The 20,662-nt window shown below is 39.4% G+C and overlaps 2 protein-coding genes across 2 annotated transcripts; one reads left to right on the forward strand and one right to left on the reverse strand.

Annotated features, from left to right (window-relative positions):
- The first annotated feature begins 1,834 nt into the window (after nt 1–1,834).
- Nucleotides 1,835–8,220, forward strand: LOC103703717 (protein BREAST CANCER SUSCEPTIBILITY 1 homolog). Its single transcript, XM_017841929.2, has 14 exons — nt 1,835–2,007; nt 2,680–2,733; nt 2,859–2,929; nt 3,701–3,814; nt 4,178–4,671; nt 4,757–4,855; nt 4,977–5,993; nt 6,096–6,196; nt 6,289–6,475; nt 6,617–6,717; nt 6,821–6,941; nt 7,024–7,189; nt 7,310–7,428; nt 7,755–8,220. The coding sequence occupies exons 1-14, from the start codon at nt 1,952–1,954 to the stop codon at nt 8,100–8,102; spliced, it is 3,048 nt and encodes a 1,015-aa protein (XP_017697418.2). The 5' UTR covers nt 1,835–1,951; the 3' UTR covers nt 8,103–8,220.
- Nucleotides 8,221–8,972: 752 nt separating this feature from the next.
- Nucleotides 8,973–19,247, reverse strand: LOC103703672 (hydroxyproline O-galactosyltransferase GALT2). The gene is made up of 7 exons (XM_008786599.4): nt 17,946–19,247; nt 15,322–15,554; nt 14,807–15,097; nt 10,364–10,492; nt 10,072–10,245; nt 9,564–9,671; nt 8,973–9,456 (listed from the first exon to the last, which is right to left on the reverse strand). The coding sequence occupies exons 1-7, from the start codon at nt 18,835–18,837 to the stop codon at nt 9,250–9,252; spliced, it is 2,034 nt and encodes a 677-aa protein (XP_008784821.2). The 5' UTR covers nt 18,838–19,247; the 3' UTR covers nt 8,973–9,249.
- Between the last annotated feature and the right edge of the window lie 1,415 nt (nt 19,248–20,662).

Here is a 20,662-nt window from a genome sequence, read left to right on the forward strand (position 1 = left end):
TGCATATCCGTCTAGATTGGTGCAAGCACATCCTATAGCCAAGAAGACTGATGTGGCAGAAAACACCTCCAACTTAGCTCTTACTAACAAAAAGAATCAATAAACTGTGTATAGGAACTGGAATCTAGGAGAAGAGTTCGCTTTCCTTATGTGTGTGAATGACACAGTCTGAAGCTGGATAGGAAATGCAAGTCAGGATGTATCCCTTCTCCTTCTGTGAGTCATCAAAGAAGGATCCTTCAGACTGATCAACAGACCCCGATGCTATGCTGAGCTGAGTCCAGAATGTAAGCATCATCTGGGGCTTCCAACTCATGCTCCCTTCCATCCGAGCTGTTGAGCTTCGCTTTGTAGACTGCCATTGCAGTTGTCCTAAAACATTTTGATGACCTCAAGACAAGTGGTTTTGAGATGGTCCCTGTGAAGCCCAGAGAGCTAGGGAGGGCTCTTGGGCAGCACAGAAAGGCCTTGGCTTTTAATGGTGCTCTGGAGTGTGCAAATGTTCTTGGAGAGTGTAATGGCTGACATTTTGAAACCTGAAGAAACAAAACAAGAGAAATGGTGAAGTTGAATTCATGTGAAGATTAAGCACTGAGCAAAACATTCCAAATTTCAAGCAATATCACTTCGAGAAAACCAGGAGGCAGTTAAGTCTCGGGGTAAACGTAATCATATGATCAACAATTGGATCATGTATATGTTCAGCTTGTCAGTCCTCAGACACGGTCACTCCCCATGCTAAGGACACTTATAACTCACAGCAGGACTTCTTATGTCAAACTGATTTACGGAACATGGTGGGGATGGGCTAGAACACAAGGGATAGCAGTAAAATATGATTATCTCGATTATATAATAAATATAATTCGACTCTCGGTACTCTCAAAAATATAATTTAATAACATTAGTACATTATAATTAATATAATACTTATATTGTTATAATGTATATTCCGACAATTTTTATAAAAGATGGCATGCTATAATATTCTATTTATATAATATTTTCTAGCATAACATATAATAATATATTATAAATATAATATATTATGTGATAATATTACTATTATAATATTGCTTAACACCAATATTTTATGATATGAGTATAATAATATTATTTTACTTATATAAAATATATATTAATATAATATGTTCATAACTCTATGAACTATGTAATTATAAAAGACGATAACATAATAATTGCAATAATAGATTATTATCTAATAAAATATCAATATATTTGTAAGACTATATAATACATTTAATAATTACATACACAATATTAATATGGCAATGTAGCTTATAAAAAATACGCTAATATTGCTTTATGAATTATATATTACAATATTATTAAAATATATCTATTCTATATAAGGCATGATGCATTATAATAATATATAATATAATAAAATAACAATGTTATATATTCTCTATGATTCTCATATGTTTGTTTTTTAGAAATTAAAGATGGGAATGTTTTCCCATTCTTAGAATATCAGCTTCTCTATAACGGTTGATCCTAATTCCTATCTAGACGCAAAAAAAATTGAAAAAATTAAGCAAATAATACATATAATATATTAATGCTACTATAGTTATATTATTTTGATTAATATTATTATTAATATTAGTGCCATTATTAATTTTAATACCAATATGAATTATTCGGAGGATGAGATCTGACCGGGTTGGATTTGTCGCCTTCTGGTTCGGGAAAAAAAATCAGAAGGAAGGGCGCCTTGCCGCCAAAATCTAAAATCGAAAGCAAACAATTGGCGAACTCGCGGGAAACAGGGAAATGGAATACCCGGGCCTGGCGTTCAGATTTTACCAAATTTTACGTCCCACCGCCTTTTTTCCTCGTCTTTAATCTCCTTCACGACCCCTAGTTTCCATCTCCCTCTCGCTCGCTCGCTCGCTCTTAGAAGCAGAGGAATCGCCAGGTGGCGAACATGGCGGATTTGGGTCATCTGGAGAAGATGGGCAGAGAGCTCAAGTGCCCCATCTGGTACCAGAAGCCCCGTCACTTCGTTTTTTTTTTTTAATCTCGTTTTTATTTCTTTTCGTTTTTTTACTAGACTTTAGATTTTCTGCATGTTTCTCATTTGAATAACATCACCCAGACGTCAAACTTAATGAAAGCAACGAAGCATATCTTTAGTTTTTTGATGCATTTGATAGTCCCAGTTCAAAAAATTGGATTTTGATATTACTGACATTACGGCTGTCGCATCTCCGAATCTTCTAGGTTTTCTTTAATTTTCGTTCCAGGAACTGCATCTAACGCTGATGGATCTAATTTCCATTTGAATGACCTTTACCCAAATGCCAGGACTCGCGAAACTTCCGAAGAACAAATCTAATTTTCCCTGGATTTGATAGCGTGTTTTTTTTTTCGCTGAAAAAAACGGATTTTGAGATTACCCGTATATTTGTTGCATTTCCTAATCCTCAATATATTCTATATCTGGATCTCTCCAATTTCCCCGTATATTTTTTGCACTTTCCAATCCTCAATATATTCTATATCTGGATCTCTCTAATTTCTACTCCGAGTACTGCAATCAGAGTTCAGGAATCCATTTTTTAAGCTCTGGAATTCTCAATTTGTTGATAGAACTGAATAATAGAATTCCCAAAATCATATTCACTTACTCTCTCTATCATTTATGTTTTGCAGTTGGAGCCTCCTAAGCTCTGCGGTATCACTTCCATGCAACCATGTCTTCTGCAAGTGAGCTTCCATCTATCCTTTTTTCTTTTTTTCCTGTTGTATTAATGTTCTTTAATCCTCGGGTATTTTTGTTTTGGGATAGAAAAGTACTGGGGATTTATGCATCTGTTACTATTTTGACCCAGCTCATGCATTTTGAAATCGATGAAGTCCATGTCCGGCTGCCCGGTCTGCAAAGTTCCATTCCATCATAGAGGTTTGTTTCCTACCATATCTGATTCACAGAGATAAAAGCAACATCTTAGGGAAATATAGTTTGAATAGAAGCTTGAAATGATGCAGCTTACTCTTTTTAGTTGACACCTAGATGGCAAAATCCAATAACTATTCTCAGCGGGGGCATTCTTTTCCTTATACCTTAATGCCTGCAATTGCACTGCTTATAACGCAGAGAGCAGTTGTTATTAGAATAGCCGCTTTATGGGATCCACATCCAAATTTGCAGTTGTTCACCCAGGAAAGCAGTTTATATCCACATCCATAAGAGATGGGATTGCAAAGCTGTTGATAAACAAAGTTCATATTGTCTATGACATGGTTTGTACAATGTAGTAGTATTTGACAAGCTAAGTGCCATCTTTATTTAAACCTACTTGTCGATTTCCAATTCTGCATCACACCTTCCTTCTATATGTAACTAATAGAGACCTCCAAGGATTAGGTTTCTTTCTGAGTCCCTTATGTGCCAAACTAGCAGTCAATTAGTCAACAGATTCTGGAGCATGGTCTCCAGAAAATATGTCAGGACCTCTCTACAGTTAAATTTAGCCATTGATGAGTGCTCTGGTTAAATAGAGATTCCAATAAACTAGATCAATTTGTTCATTTTCTAGAAGATGTATCCCGTTAGTGGTCTAAGCTTCCATCTTTCTTCAATTGAAATCCTGGATCTGTCTATCTTCAATCTGTCCTTGACTTTATTATATTAATTCTTGTCATAAAGGTTATGGTTTTGACTTGGTTGCAGAAGTACGTCCCGCTCCTCACATGGATAACCTGGTAAGCATTTACAAGAGCATGGAAGCTGCAGCAGGGACTAACAATTTTTCCACTCAATTAGCACCTTCAGCCAAGAATTCAGGTGATGACATATCCGGTGGCCAGTTACTTTCCTCTTTTAATTGCGAAATGGGGGAGGGTTGGGGTTCAAGAACTCAGGATGTATGAAAAATTGTTGCTTGTGTGATTTATTGCTTAGAGCTTTAGAGTTCATTGTGATGTGCTGCTTCTTCTTTGAAGGCTGTTCAATTTTGGTTGCTTATATCCCTGTTCTTTTTTTCCTCTGGCATTTAGTACTGTTTATTAGCACTTGCATAAACTCTAGTGTTATTGGGACTGCCTTAAGTTTCATTAAAGTATCACAGATTACTAAATTTTGCCTCTTTTGCCCTCTCTGCACTGGTGCTGACTATTATATTCCTCATTCTGTAAACCATTTCAATAGATGGATTGGCCAGACGCGATGATAACAAAAATTCTGGTTCAGCAGAAACTGCTGTGGCACATCGAGGCAAATCAAAGAGAAAAGGATTATCCAAGAAAATGCAAAAAGAAAATGAGAAATCTGATGCCAGGAATTCTGATTGTCGTCCATCAAAAATGCCTTCTTTCCCTGGCAAGAAACGGATACATGTTACGCCATACCCTGTCTCAGAGACTCCAGTGCGTCCTGAAAAGATTTCTAAATTAGGAGATTCAAGCATTGAGTTGAAAGATAATAAGGAAATGAATAAAAATGAGGAACTAGCTATGGAGGACCAGGGGGATCCTTTGTTTTCACCTTTCTTTTGGCTGAGAGAAGAAGAGGAAGAAGATAATGAAACTGCAGAGAAACTAAGCAGTCAGCAGACGGCAGATACACCTCCACCCCATAATGTTCCTTGTTTTAGTGACATCAAAGACTCTGACCATGAATCTCCCGTTAAAATGACCCCAACTGTAAGTTTTAGTTATTGTGTGGAATGGAAGAACAATGGAAATTTTGAACTTTCATGTTATTAATCTTTTGTGAGGTGAATTGCAGAGCAAACCCAATGCTGCAATAGCTTTTGACAGTGAAATGTTCGAGTGGACCCAAAGAGCCTGCTCTCCAGAACTATGTTCAACATCAATTAAAGAGCTGGTACTACTATTTCATTCAACTTAATTTTTTAATTTACTTCTGCAGGTTTCACATCTTATGCAACTGATTTGATAAACTCATCTTCATCAGTGCTTATCAATGAAATTTCACTGAAATACAGACTGAAGGTAGGCATAGGCTTGATGGAATCCAAGACAAAGAATGTAGGAATGACTTGGAGATCGGGATTGAATCAAGAGATGGAGTCCCCCACAAAAATGTTGGAATTGGAATTGCTGAAACCAGAAAAAGAACCCTTAAGAACAGAAGAAATAACAGTAAACCTCAGAAAAGACATGCGGTATCATCTCTTTCAAGAACCAGATGCAAGGTCTACAACAATGCCAACAAAGAAATTCCTACTGATTCTGAGGAAGTAGCTCAAGATTCAAGCCAGGAAAATGAGGAAACTGATAAAAGGAGTCCAACTTCTGGAAGGAAAATACTGAAACAGTGCAACAATCCTGCTAGCCATTACCAAACAAAACATCTAAAATTTTCAACAGACCAGGTTTATGATTCCGCCACAACTGAAGCATCTGAAAAGCATCTGACTATATATACTAGGTCAAAGTATAAGAATGAAGAGAAGGGAGATCCAGGTATAGTAGGTAAAGCCAGCAAAAGGGACAAGGAGTCCACCATCAAGTCACAGAGAAAGTGCACAAAGAAATTGATAGATGGTTCTGTGGAGTGCATAAAGAAAGCAATAGGTGATTCTGTAGCTAAGATACATGAGGAACTACCCGCCAATTTTATCAATGAAGCAAAAGCTAAAAATCAAAATTGTAAGGAAAAGAGTCTAGAACATGACAAAGGCTCTGGCAATGGTCACCCCAGAAAAGGAAAGAAGAATGAGGAAAAGCAGTTAGGAGAGTCAAATGCACAAAGAAGGATGAAAAATCAGACTTCTGACTTAGCTGCCACAAAGGATGCTGTCCAAATTCCTCCAATGAACATGGCTTTGGGTGAAACAAATAAAGCTGTCATTTATCTCCATGAGGAATCCGAGAGCTTGGCTATCAAAAATTCAACAAAGATTAGGTGCCGCACTCTCGGGGATAGTATTTTGAGGAAATGTGAAAACAATCATATTCAGATTCAATGTGCTTTCTGTCAGTCTACAAATGATACAGAGGTAATCCTATCAGCACATTGTCTAACATGATCTTATATACTTTCTTATTCTTTCATTATTGTTTGTTAGAGGAAGCTTTTATATTTGTAAAGAAAATGACAGGATTCTGGGGAAATGATGCATTATTTCAATGGCAAGCCTGTAACTGCAGATTTTAATGGCGGTGTCACTGTAATACATTCTCACAAGAATTGCACAGAATGGTCAGAATCTTTCTTACTCAAATTAAAGTTCTAGCAGCAGTATTCCGCCCCTATAGCCATTACTAAATGCATGATCTATTCTTTAAATAAAGGGCCCCTGATGTATACTTTGAAGATGATATGGCCATCAACCTTGCAGCAGAGGTAACAAGAAGTAGAAGGATAAAATGCAGTTGTTGTGGCATCAAAGGGGCTGCTCTTGGATGCTTCGAGAAAAGTTGTCGCAAGAGCTTCCACTTCACTTGTGCTAAATTGATTCCAGAATGCCGATGGGACAGTGTAAGTGAAATTAGTAAATTTGCCGTAAATTGAGTTGTTAGATTTGTGATTACAAATATTTTTGACCGTATAATGGTTTACTTTTTTTGATGAAAACCTGAGAAATTATCCTGATGAAAACCTGAAAAATTGCCATAACAGGAAAATTTTGTGATGCTGTGCCCCCTTCATTCATCGGCCAAACTGCCAATCGAAACTTCTGAGCCCCAGAAGCAAATCAGAAAGAGATCTGATCAGAAAGGGTATCCGCATGGATTTGGCTCGTTTAAATTTGGTTATGTAATTGATTAAATTTTTATAACTCAATTTTGTGCCTTTATGACTAACTTGGCTAAGAATTTCCAGAGTATCTCAAATTTCATCAAGAAGTAAACCTGGTAGCGACATGAGCCAGATGTGGACATGGCCTTCTGGATTACCTTGCAAGTGGGTCATCTGTTGCTCTGCTCTTTCTGATGCAGAGAAGGTTGATCCAAACTTCCTTTAGCTATTCTCAGAGGCACCCATAGTACCATATATATTTTTTTCTAACTTGAAAATCTGTTCAGGTTATTGTCTCTGAATTCACAAAGATGACTGGTGTACCCATCACTAAAACTTGGAGACCAACAGTCACTCATGTCATTGCATCAACTGATAAGAATGGGGCATGCAAAAGAACTATTAAGTTCCTGATGGCCATCCTCGATGGAAAATGGATCTTATCAATTGATTGTAAGAGCAATATTCCATCTCTTGCCAAAATCATTTCAGGAGTACTGATGTTGCTAAAATTTTTATCATTGCTTCATCATATTTTTTTTTTATTTTTTTTGTATCTATCTTATAATACAGGGATCAAAGCATGCATGGAGTCTAGGGAACCTGTTGATGAGGAGAAATATGAGATTACAGTTGATGTGCATGGAATAGGCAGGGGCCCCCAATTGGGAAGACTGAGGGCAATTAATAAGGTAATTCTCACCTGCATCTTTTTCATGCTGTTGTTCAATATACAGAAACACTGTCTAGTGTTTTGTTCCTGCCCACCAAATTGTTAATAAATCCAACTCTTTGCTTCTAGTGCTCAACCATCTCCAATATTCTCTGTAAGTGAAACATTAAAAGTTTGTCTTAGACATAACTTTTTATTGGTTACAACTTTGCAAACATTGGCTAAAGATGATAAATGAAATATGATTGTCTTTATGTGGCCTGCATGCCTTTGTTGGTAATAGATTTGTTGCCCAACATGCCTCCATAGGTTATGTAGTAATTTACTTTCTGCCCCTAACTGCAGCAACCAAAGCTCTTCGCTGGAATCAGCTTTTATTTCAGTGGAGACTACACACCATCTTATAAAGGCTATCTGCAAGATCTCGTCATCAAGGCAGGAGGGACAATTCTGCAAAGGAAGCCCATTTCAAGAGACCAAGAAAAATTGTTGGATAACTCCTTGCCTTCCACAATCTTCATAATCTACAGCCTTGAGCATCCAGAGAAAAAGAGATGCAATGATTATGCTTTGGTTTTTAACCGTAGGCGAGCGGAAGCCCAGGCGCTTGCTGATGCTTCTGGAGGCAAAGTGGCAACCAATACATGGATCATAGACTCCATTGCTGCTTGCAAACTGCAACCTCTCACTTGAACATCCAATAATATATAACAATTTTTTTTTGAAATGTTTTCAGCAACAGCTAGCTCCAAGTCGTGTATAAAAGAAATGATGATTTATGTTTGGCAATTAGTATAACAAACGCTTGTTTGATATATAACAGTAGCGTTTGGGCTTTACCTTCAACTATCATTTCTTAAGCATATTAGTTGCTTCCTCCTGCTTGAGTGTGCAGGTAACGCCCACGTATAATTTTTCCCAGGGAGTTCTTCCATTTGTACTCATGCAGGAGTCGTCTTTTATTTTTTTTACTCTTTTCTTTTACTTTTAGCTGCTATGTGCTTCCAAGGTCATAAGATGGGAACTCGGTCCAAAGTTGGTTTGCTTGCTGGTTCTTTTTAGTACAACCATCTTCATTATAGTAACTCTTTTGACGCATTCCAGTTCGGAGATGTAGATACTTCAAGACCGGTTCAAGCAAGACGATCTTGCTCCTGGCCCTGAGAAAAACAAACTCGATGAAGTTTTTATTTGCATGACATCTTGTCTTTACAGGGGGCAAAATGCTTGCTGGATATGTTAAAAGTCTCGATACATGAGCACTTCTGATGCAATGTAGTAAAACTTGCCAGGGCTAGGAGAAGCCTAAAAATTAGGATCAGAAATCGGTACATTTCTAGAGATCACAATTTTCAGTATGTTTTATTACACGACCAAGGCAGCGTTTGCCACCGGTGCCGAAACTCATTCCAAACCACACAAGAAGAAAAAAAATAATTAAATCTTGGTTGGTATATTGGTGCATCAAAATGCGTTGCCGATTGTCTACTACTTGGCCGTCAAAAAAAATTGGATAATCAACCATAAAAGAACGCCAAGCATTCAGAGAAGTGCAAAAACTGTCTAACAAAAGTTTTCGTTCAGTTGCAAGATATGGTGTGACAAGCTGTATTGACTGAGAACTGTCAAAAAACAAAATCAAATATACATACTTTTACAAGATGCGACAACCAGGAGGGAGGCAGGAGATGATGCCAGTCCTCAGCCATCCAACAAAACTTGAAGGCTCGTGGGGCCAGAAATGCTACACCGAAAAAGCATCCATCAACAAAAAATGTTGTGGGGGGTTGATTAATGGGAGAAAAGAGATCAGCTGCTATGAGAACAATATCTTGCGTGGTTATCTAAAGTTACAGCATTGGGCTCGACCCCTCGATAATTTGTCCCACAGACAAATCATTTGCCTTGGAGACTGGTAATGTGCAGTGTAATAGTTCTCCATGCACCCATACTGACAGAACTTCCAACTGTGAGAATACTGAACGGTTGTGGTAGCATTAAACTCTTCAACCCACATTCCCATGCTTACATCTTCCATTTTGAACAACTGCAAACAAGTCGCAAGACGTGTCAGATGTACATAATGGCCGAGGCTTGAAGATACCTTGCAACTAAATAGAATGTGGGGGTTGATTTCTGAGTTATCAGCCTTACTCTTAAGCTTTGATTGGCATGCTGAGACATGATAAACTTTGCAATGTCACCTGAAATTATGTAACCAGGTCCGTTGGCATATGGTGGGTATATCTCTTCTGGCCACTCCTACATCCACCATAAAGTAGAAGTTATAAATATATAAGCCATAACTCAGATGACATAAATATTCATTGGAGACCGGTGAAAAATATATTGCTGTCGAACATATCTATGAAATATTTGAAAATGTCAACAATAGCCAAGTTGAGCCAGTATTCTTATACTGATGTTTGCTTCAGGTTGTATAGATCAAAGCTTCACTCAGCTAACCTAACTCTCACAAGTTAAATTCAAATTCAGACTACTTTTAATAGTTGAGAAGTAATATTTTGATAGTCAAGGATGTCCCTAATTTGGAATAAATCAAATGGCAAAGAATCTCAGTGACAAGCTTTTCAGAAGGAAAAAGAGAGAATTGAATGACTCACTAGCAAATTCTCAGAAATGCTTGGTGCAGACTCCTTACCTCATATGTAACTGCCCATTTTCCACTTCTGAGTGGCCTATGTAAAAGATTCAGATTACCCATATATAGAGATTTATTCTGAGCAATGCTCTCAATTTCTTTCAATACGACATCCACCCTGATAAATGTGTCATCATCAGATTTCATAATATATTCTGCAGTCAAGTTGTGGACCTGCAGGATAAAGATGGCTAACGTCAGATCAACTGCCAAGGACCAATAACATCAACATCACAAATGGCCAAATACATTAGCAGTACACCAAAAAGGAAACAAAACATATGTAACTCACCCCAAATTCACAAATTGCAATTGTTTTAAGAACAACTAACTCATAACGGTCCATGAATGGCAAAATCACGACGTCTCCAAAATATTCAGCTTCCTTCTTCAGCACTGCATTTACCTCCTTCCTTGGACTCTGCACATTGCAAGATAAATGATAAGAGACAAAAAAAATGCTTACATAATAATTTTTTACAAGAATAAACACAAAGCCAAGGAAGGTGCTACACTGGTGCACGCACTCAGAGAAATGCGTTTTTTTCATCTTAATAAGCGGCAGATAGAGAAAATAATCCCTAATCACATACAGTCGGATATTATAGCTAAATGAGGTTGCAGAAAAATGTTTCCTGCACGATGGACAACCACTTGCATAACAGGTGAACAAATTTGCCTGGATAAAAAAGAAATTTCCATTCTAATATCATGAATCTCATCAAAGTAGCACAATTTAGAAGGAAAACCTTCACAAATCCAAGCTAAGTTAATATCCTCACTTTTCACAACAATTCATTAAAATCTTATACATGCACTTCCAGGAATGGAGTCACGAGAGGTGGGGTCCCCAAAAGCCCGCATACACACCTAAAAAATTAAGCATTGCCCCACAACCTCCGTTCTTAATCCTGCACAAGGGCCCAACCCCACCATCCTTTTCTAATCCGGTTTATGGCCCCAGCAAGGATTATTTATCAGTGGTGAGATACAGTCATACAAGAGAACGGACAGTAGATCACTCATGCAGAGTATATACCCTGGATCAATATGGGTTGCTGCATTGAATGTTCCTTTGTTTTTCCTCCCTTGGCTTGCAAGTTAGAAAACTAAGCAGCAAATGAAACTAGGATGGAATTCTAAAAGAAGATATATTGAAGAGAAAGCAAAGGAAATTTTTGGCTAAATTCTTGACAGATTTTCTCTTAGCCGCTACCCCTTCTGCTTCTCTCTTCATCGCTCTAAGGTGAGTCTCCTCTCCATTCTTTTTTGATTAATAATAGCCGGACCTGGCCAAATCTTATTTATTTTTGTTAACTTTTTCTCTTCCATTCCTCTATTTTGCCCATGGTACCTAGTTGAATCTACTTCATTTGCTAATTAATAAAGCTCTTCTTTTGTACTTTTGTTATACATTTTCCATATGTTTTCGGCTTTAAATAATAACTTTGTAAGTTCTGTTGTTATAAACCATTACGTCCTGTTATAACTAACATTAACAATTATTACATCAACAAATTTGATTGAAAATAAAATTAAAAACATAATGTTTATTATCCTAATAACAATTCATGATAAATTTATAGTGACTTATAATGGTTGTAGCCCATGAGAACTATAAAATCATAAAAACAAAACATTGATATAAATATATAATCATTTTTCCTTTTTTCATATATATTTTTTCTTTTCCTCACTATGTATTTGGCTGTCTGCACATCTAACCTGGATTTGTTCCTCTGCACTTTGAAAGGTTTCAATGAAAACCTTAAACTCCTGTTTGCATGAGTTCTTCACACCAGTAAGCATAGATAAATCCTAAATGATTGCCACTATCATGACCCCTCACTACATCACTAATGCTGGTAGAGCCTACATTGCTATAGAACTACCAACACAATTCAGCTTGAGGACACTAGATGACACTACTATTTCAATTTTAAACCAAACTTCTAGCAACTAATATTATGAAAAGGAATCTACTTATGTCCCACAAATAGATGTGGAAGTATACAACTTTAGAAGACCCAACAAAAGATAAACCCTTTTGAGCAATATTAGCCGAACCGTGCCAAACTGGCCGGTTCGGGATGTACCGAATCAAACTGGTTGATTACCGGTATGCCTCAGCCAGTTGATTCAGAATATAAAAAGCTTCGCTCCTCCTTCAAAGCTTTTCGTTTGGCACTACGCCCACTCAATTTCGAAGCTCTACTCTCCAAAGCCCACCATCCTATCGAGTCAACGATGATGCCATACAATGACGACAATGAGGTCTCCAACCAGGTGAATCTCACTCTCTACCCTCTCTCTCTCTCAGTCTCCATCGCTAGATTCAGAGCCCTCAAAGCTCCTTGTGACGACTCAAACCTCTCTCTCTCTCTCAACCTCTCTCTCCCCCCTCCATCTCTCTTCCTCCCTCCATCCCTTCCTCTACCTCTCCCTTCCTCTCCCTCTCTCTCCCTCCCTCCCTCTCCAGTTCTCCCTATTTCAGTACGCCCTACAATAGCATGGTATAAACTTGTACTGTATTCAACAGGTCATCAATCGGTACAAGCACCAATACCGGTTCAGTAGACCTTGCTTTTGAGTTTGTTCTCGGGGACCACATTGAAATCAGTCTACTTGCCACCTGCAATCAATGGAATCCATTCTAGTTGGAGCTTGGTCACTCCATAAATCCACAGTCCAAGATTGAGAGTTGTCCTTTCAAAGAAGAAATTTAAAGAGATAGGATGACAACTGGAGTTGAAAAGGTGTGAGTCCCATGATTGTAGTTATTGAAACATGACTGACCAACACATGATTCATACATTATCTGTAATGATTATTCAAACATGACTCATGAGTCTAAATATATGTTATCCCGTGATAACTAAAGTATCCCCATGTTATTTTCAGAAATACAAATTAACGAGCAGTAAATCCCGTGATAACTAAAGTATCTTAATGTTATGTTCATAAGCACAATTTAATGAACAGTAAATGTTACCAAAAAAAGAGCATTAAAAAATCAAATATAAGATGCAACCACTAATGCTAATAATATAGAATATAGTTTGAAGCTTCAAGACTATATACATAGAGATGGACTACATACCTTACTTTAACTAATTAAAAATGGAGTTAAGGATTCAAAATCAATGGACTATTCAAATCCAAGATCCAAAATTGTGGAGCATGATCCCCACAATAAAAAATTCCCTAGATTCTAAAATTCATATGTTTTTGTGGTCTCTAACCTAATCATCAAGTAGGTGTCAAAATGGATGGTTTTAATAAACATGATACGATGGTTTACTATGATCTAATCATCAAAACCTAGTAGATCCAAATTTACCCAAGTTTCAAGAAGTGTAGATCATGATCCATTTAGTAGATTTTTTAATTTATGTATCTTATCATATATTTTATGATACTAATTCAATTGATATAGTTCATTTTTGTACCGATTTGATGCATAGGTCACAGAACCCCAAAATATATGAATTTTTTGGGTCTAGGCATTTCTTATGGTGTACATCATGTTCAATGATCTAGATCTTAAATTTGGATAGCCTATTAATGATTTTGAAATCATTAACTCCATTCTTAAGGAGTTAACATAAAGTGTGCAGTCCAGTCCAAATGGTATATATATAGTAGATGCCATTAATTATTGAAGAATTTGTTCATGTAATGGATTGAAATACTTCTATAATTTACTAAATAAACTGATGATAACTCCAAAATTGAAAGTCCAAAGACCTTTGACCATTTGTAAATATGGAATTAATTATTCAAGTGGTCAAGTAATTGACTACAAGACCCCATATGTGACATACATTTTAGAACTGAGTGCAATTTATATTTGCTAAAATAAAAAAAAAATTCCCAATGGTCTTGTTTCAAAAATATATGATAAAATTCTAGAGCAATTAGTTACTAGATTGGGTATTGGGAGTGGTCGAAAAGGTTTATGTAGCTATGATTTCAACATGCATGTTGTTGTGGGGAGGGGAGGGGGCCTTGAATTTAGTCCCACATCGGCTAGTAGCGGAAAGGTTCCATGCCTTAAATGGGGGGTGGAAATCCTTTCCTCTCGAGGCGCCTTTTGAAGGGCAAACCCGTGAGGGCACCAGTCTCCCCCCGTCAGCGCTGGACGCGCGGGCCGGAGCGCCCAAAGCGGACAATACCTCGGGAGGAACGTGGTCCTCTTTCTCTGCTAGCTTAATGTGGGCTATGCTGTTGCGCGAGGCTCCGGCCAAAGCGCCGTCCCCGCAACAGATGGCGCGCCAGGAAGGGGCGCCTCCTCCCTCCATTGACTACCCTTCAGGACTGTGGGGGCCCCCGGCGTTAAAAACCGGCAAGGAACCTTCCCGCTGGGGGGGCTATGTTGTGGGGAGGGGAGGGGGCCTTGAATTTAGTCCCACATCGGCTAGTAGCGGAAAGGTTCCATGCCTTAAATGGGGGGTGGAAATCCTTTCCTCTCGAGGCGCCTTTTGAAGGGCAAACCCGTGAGGGCACCAGTCTCCCCCCGTCAGCGCTGGACGCGCGGGCCGGAGCGCCCAAAGCGGACAATACCTCGGGAGGAACGTGGTCCTCTTTCTCTGCTAGCTTAATGTGGGCTATGCTGTTGCGCGAGGCTCCGGCCAAAGCGCCGTCCCCGCAACACATGTCATTATTCATATTTTATATTTATTTTCAGGTGCCAGATTCACATAGTAACAAGCAACTAACAGAAGATGAAGCTTACCAGAGCAACAAAGAAACGGGCAACTACATTTGATGACTGGACAGCAGGATACTGCATCCAGGTTTTCCTGATAGCCATCCGTTCAGCAAAATGATTTGTTGCAGATAGGACACCAATGAAAAGATCAACTGGGTTTTCTGGTAGAGAAGGGGTTTTCCATTTCTCCGACATTTCCAAAACATGCTGAAGTGAAAAACTGGGATGTGATTTTGGAAGAGAAGTAGCATATACTGAATGTATGTCCACATTTCCCTTAATTGCCAAACCAGTTGCATCTTCAAGAGTAAATCCCTGGAAAAATATCCACAACATGTCAAAAGCTATTTATGCAGTGTAAACAATATAACATAGCATCTATCATAAAAAACAATGGTGCTCAAGTCTACAACTAAAAATGCAGAAGGCCGTTTAACATACTCTATAGACCCAGACATTTGTTAAAAATGACCAGTTAATTAAAAAGGTAAACAGATTGACTAATGCCTCTGGCAAAGTAATAAGGCAGATATACAGACCGTGCGGTATGGGAATGAAGTCACATGCCGCCCCCCTACATTAATGTGATATCCTTCAACACCAGCTCGAAGTGTCAAAACAAACATTCTGCCCTCTACAAATGGAAATGGCCATGTCATTTCTGGCTTCTTTGCACGACCTATGAACCGTTTCAACCATGAAGTTGTTTTAGATTCCTTCAAGTCAACAGTATCGCCACGTTCCCATTTCTCACATTTGTTGAATCCATCAACTAGCAAAAAAAAAGAAAGAAAAAATAAGAAAGATTTTAGCCCAAACATGTTAGGCTGAAGACTGAACAGATTCATGTATGCATTATGCTTGATTTTGGAACTCCTTACGACCAAAACAAACCAGGAAACAACAAAACTGGAGATAAATAACAATTAGGAGACCTAATAAATCAAGAGGATTCCTTATGAAATGATTTATATATCATGGAACTGAACGACAAGGCCAAAAAATCACATTACCCAATCTGTAAAAGGATACGAAAGATATCTTAGGATCCTCAATTCAATGATTTTGTGTATGCAAAAAGTGATGATTGAGACAGACCTGAGCATTGGAAAAGGCTGTCAGCCTGGCCAAAATGAATGATGCAGTTGGACGGTGCAAAGAAGTATGAAGAGGCCACTTAAAAGAGCACTACAATTAAAAAATGACTGATCTCACCTGGCAACATTTTTTATGAATTTGGTTTCCATGTAAAGAGAAAAAAGTTCTTAAAGGCATTTTGATAGGCGCCAATTTCAAAATAAACATGCATACAAAAAGGCATTGCATATTACAGCAAATTTTAGAGCCTACGGTGGTGAGCCATGAATTTGGTTCTAACAAGGCACCAGCCTAAGCATGTAGTGAGGAGCGTTCAAGTCTTTAAATTGCAAAATCCTGGCCATCTTGGTCAGTGGCTGATGCTGAATTGAGCTGAGATCTTAATTTACCCAAGCTAAGATGGAAAGTTGGGAAAAATGGGAAAGGAGCAAGATATTCCAAGATCTTGGCCGATGATATAGAAACCTAGATATCAAAATCTTGCCAATGTAGGAAACCTACAATTATCTATCACTTAAGGAATTGGAGTAAATATTCAATAATTAAAAATTAATTTGAGGAGGCACAAAATTGATTAGTAGTTTGAAATTGTATTGGCCAATATATGAGGAATTATCAGTTCATGCATGACAAGATGATAAGTGCTAGTATATTGATGAATATCATATTGTCGAGGGCTGGTTACATATCAAATGCTTGGCTAAGATGCAGTACACATAATGATGTAAACTGGAAGTCAAATTTCTGGCATTCAAACTCTGATATCATTTTTTTAAAAAAAAAAATAAAAAAATACAATATCATAGAACTGATCGAAGCTAATGTAGGTAGGTGAGTTAACAAACACTATAAGCAGCTCTGCATTTGTTTGAAAGAAATAATAGGGAATACATTATTTTTATCATGGTCTGCCGTACCGGTCCAGCCTGAGACCGGTACCGAATCAGCGTGGAATCCGGTACCGGTAGTTTATTGTTGAAGAATTGGTACGGGACCGGTTTAGACTGGTACGTACCGGTCCAGGCTGTCACCGGTACGCCGACCGGTACCGGTACAACGGACCTTGATTTTTATCAATAATGAAAATTATAACCAAGGTCCGCCATATCGGTACCGGTCGGCGTACCGGTGGCGGCCCGGACCGGTACGGTACTGGTCCAGTCCCATACCGGTTCCGGATTCCACGCTGATCCCACGCTGATTCCGTACCGGTTCCATACCAGTTCTCTAACGATAAGCTACCGGTACCGGATTTCATGCTGATCCAGTATCGGTCCCAAGCCGTACCGGCCAGTACGGACCAGTTCGGCAGATCTTGATTATAACTAATGATGCATCAAACATCCCTTAAATGATTAAACAAAATAAGTAAATTTTGTATAAAAACTTTCTCAACATGCGCTCATCTAGTATATCCTCGACCTCAATTGACAGTTACAGATAATTTGCTAAGACATGAATCTCATCGGTGACTAGATGAAGTTACTAAAGAAAGAGATAAATGGTGTAAAAGTTTATATATCACTATTTGCCTAATCTGAAAGCAAATCGAGTTCTCTGATGTTAAGACTTAGCCTGAGCTTCATAAATCAAAACAGAAAACCCTTGTTATGTTACATCACAAAAGTCGCTACAATTGGATCTTCTATTTGGATTCAAGAAAACAGGATGCCTACCCTAGTACATCAAAGCTGACTACCACCGAACAAATGCCCAAATGCCCAGAGCTCTCAAGCGGCACTTGGAAACAAACTACTAACTCATTCACTCAAGTGGCACTTGGAAACCAGGTGATAAAAGATGCAACGTTTATATAACACAAAACAAACTAATCTTACAACAAACTTCCGAAACATGAGTATCAACTACTAGCTCATTCACCCAGGTCTCCACTCAGCAGGGCCAATATATGTTCCAATTATGCACATCTGCATCTCATGAAGCAAGTCACCATTTTACTCCTATATTTTGCTATTTTCAGAATATTGTAGTCAGATAGATAGGTAAGAACATTGACCGATTACTTGATAAAACATAAAGCCGGGGAATAGGGATGGCGACATACCAGATTCCTCACTGCCCTCAGACGGTAACCCATCACACCGCATTGCCTTACCCCATTGCATCCGATAACAGGTGTTATGCTCGATGACTGGCCTTCGGCTCCAATCCCCCTTCAGCCTCGGGTTCACATGCAAGATCTTGGGCGGGTCTTCACCCTCCACTGCCTTGAGCCCCTGCAGCTCCATCATGAACTGCGACACCATCACCCTACCATCCCCCTGCCGGAGCCTCGCAAGTTGGGGCACAAACTCCTCGTGCGCAACATGCGGCGTCCCGATCACAGTGATCGACGAGCCAACCGCGAGCCCGCACGGAAGGAACATCATCCGCTCCGCGTCGGGCCCCACTTCGGCCCGGCTCATCAACACCGAGGACGGGCACGACTCGGGCTTTCCCTCGAGCACCGTGGTGGAGTTCAACTTCGCCCCAGCCTTGTTTTTCTCCACCTCCTCCCAAGCCTTGAGCCCCAGGGCCCAGGCCTCATGCGCCGTCTTCTCCAGATCGGAGAAGTTCCCGCTCCGCGTCCGGTTCCATCTCCGCCCGTACCGCCGCAGCATCTCGCCGGTGATCCGGCCGTAATGCCGGCGGAAAGGCCGGAGCGGGCCGGCGCGGAGCACCAGCGGGTCGTTGTGGGGCATCTGCGGCGTATCGCGGCTCCGAGCGTCCTCCAGCTTCCGGTGGAAAGCATCCCCATGGTAGATAGATCCCAAGAAATGCTGGCCGACGTCACCGCCGGCGAAGCTGCGGTCGCCGCTGAGCACGGTGGCCATCTCCAGGAAGTGGCGGAACTTGAACGAGATGAAGAGCAGGTAGAGCACAGCGGCGGCGAGCAGGGCGTGCGAGAGCTTCCACCGCCGACCCCCGAGGGCTTCCACGCTCTTGGACCTCTTCATAAAGACCAAAAAAAAAAAAAAAAAAAAGTTGGAACCAAAACCCTAGTGCCGCCAAGATCCACCGCAAGGGTTTGGAACAAAAAACCCTAGAATTGGACCAAAAACCCTAGACGGGGATCGAGGCGAGCTCCGCCCTCGGCCCCGCCGCGATCGGAGAGAAACTCTTATGGATCGCTTCGAGCGAAAGAGAGAGAGAGGTGGGGAGAACAATAAAAAGGAGAACCTCGTCATAAAACGGAAAAAACGGAGGAATAAGGAGTCGTTTCTCCCCAATTAATAATACTTAAATCAAGAGTTTAAATTAATAATTACATGCTAATAAACGTCGTTTTCTTTTCTTTCTTCGAAAGAAGTAGAGAGATGAAACCGAAATATTTTTCTTTTTGCTTTTTTTCCTTTCAGTTCTTTCCACTGTTAGAAGAGTCGACTATTTTGAGTACATATTCTCTCTTCAGCTTTAATGATGGGTTGGCGCCTGGAGCGGCAGTTCCAGTTTTAGGACTTCTTTAATTAAAGGTTAAAGGTTTTATTAATGGCTGCCTCTCGCTGGATCTGCTGCAGTTGGACGACGACGTGGTAACGGGGGCCGAGGAAAACGGGGAACGTAGTATTCCCGAATAGAAGATTGAAACGTGGCGTTTGTCGTTTGGCGGTTGCGGCTGACAGCGACGGACAGCCGGACCCCCGAGCACGACGGTGACGGGATACAGACCAAGCAATGAGGTGGCATTCGCTCATTCGGTAAAAAAATGCTGGGCCCCACCAGCTCGGCGGTGCAGGTGGATGGCGTGGGATTATTGTTTAACAAATAGAAAAAAAAGAATTCGCGGTGAGCTTGGACGTGGTCGCCAGCGAGACACGTACGAACCATTTCTGGTTTTGGATTGGAGCCATCAAAACAATGTGGCTGCTTTTGGGAGTATCCTTCTCTAATGTCAAATTGCATTTTCTCATTTTGCACAAATATGCATTTTTCCATGCTAGGGATAAAATTGGATCAGATAATATTCATTCAGATTTATTTTTTAGCTAAATCTATTTAGATAAAAATTTGAGTTTTTTACAAATATCCATATCTATATCTATAAAAAAAAATAAATATAGATAGATGATGATCCAATCCTAATCCAAATATCCAATTTTATTTTTAGCACTCAAACTTAAAAAAAAGTAAATAACTATACTAATATGCTATTAACTTGACTTATCATCCACTTAATTATATCTTTAATTCCACAATAATAAAATTTAATTATCTGACTTATATCGATATTTATCTCCATACTTCGAGTATCTGAATTATATCCATATCTATTTAAAATAAATATAAATATAAATTTTTACATTCGACTAACATCAATATATATATTTATATTTATTAATTAAAATATATACAAGTATTGGGTGCATATCCAATCTGGTTTTAGCCCTACCGACAAACTGTAAAAAAACATCCCTCTTAGGATTTCCATAGGCACCAGCACATTGGTGCAACAGTGGCTTAGAGTGGAGGCACGGCATTTAAAGTCATCCCCATGCAACCATGCTCCCCCTATTTGAGTAGTCCTTCCACCCAGCTCCATCATTAGTCAAGTATAAAGGCTGCTAGTGGTTTCAAAGACCCAGCAAAAATGTAGCACCTTCACTTCCACCCTTCCATCTCCTCTCATTCTGCCATTGATGCCTTCAACATTGAGCTTTCATCCAACTCTTAACCCATTCCTAGAAATAGATGTAGCAGTTTACTCCGCCTCATAGGATACCTTGTCCAACTCAAACCTAATAGGATGGGTTTTACCTAACTTGCAGTGGATCCGGGTTTTAC

This window comes from Phoenix dactylifera, chromosome 16 (assembly GCF_009389715.1).
Source record: "Phoenix dactylifera cultivar Barhee BC4 chromosome 16, palm_55x_up_171113_PBpolish2nd_filt_p, whole genome shotgun sequence".
Lineage (NCBI taxonomy): Eukaryota > Viridiplantae > Streptophyta > Magnoliopsida > Arecales > Arecaceae > Phoenix > Phoenix dactylifera.

What these genes read in the sequence shown, in the direction of transcription:
- LOC103703672 (XM_008786599.4), bottom strand. Translation starts at nt 18,837, where the DNA reads ATGAAGAGGTCCAAGAGCGTGGAAGCCCTCGGGGGTCGGCGGTGGAAG. An exon ending in AATGGGCAGTTACATATGAG is followed by an intron (nt 9,672 to 10,071) that starts GTAAGGAGTCTG and finishes TGGTGGATGTAG; the next exon opens with GAGTGGCCAGAAGAGATATA. An exon ending in ATGCCAATCAAAGCTTAAGA is followed by an intron (nt 9,457 to 9,563) that starts GTAAGGCTGATA and finishes ACTTGTTTGCAG; the next exon opens with TTGTTCAAAATGGAAGATGT.
- LOC103703717 (XM_017841929.2), top strand. Translation starts at nt 1,952, where the DNA reads ATGGCGGATTTGGGTCATCTGGAGAAGATGGGCAGAGAGCTCAAGTGC. An exon ending in AAGAGATCTGATCAGAAAGG is followed by an intron (nt 6,718 to 6,820) that starts GTATCCGCATGG and finishes AAGAATTTCCAG; the next exon opens with AGTATCTCAAATTTCATCAA. An exon ending in CTCTTTCTGATGCAGAGAAG is followed by an intron (nt 6,942 to 7,023) that starts GTTGATCCAAAC and finishes AAATCTGTTCAG; the next exon opens with GTTATTGTCTCTGAATTCAC.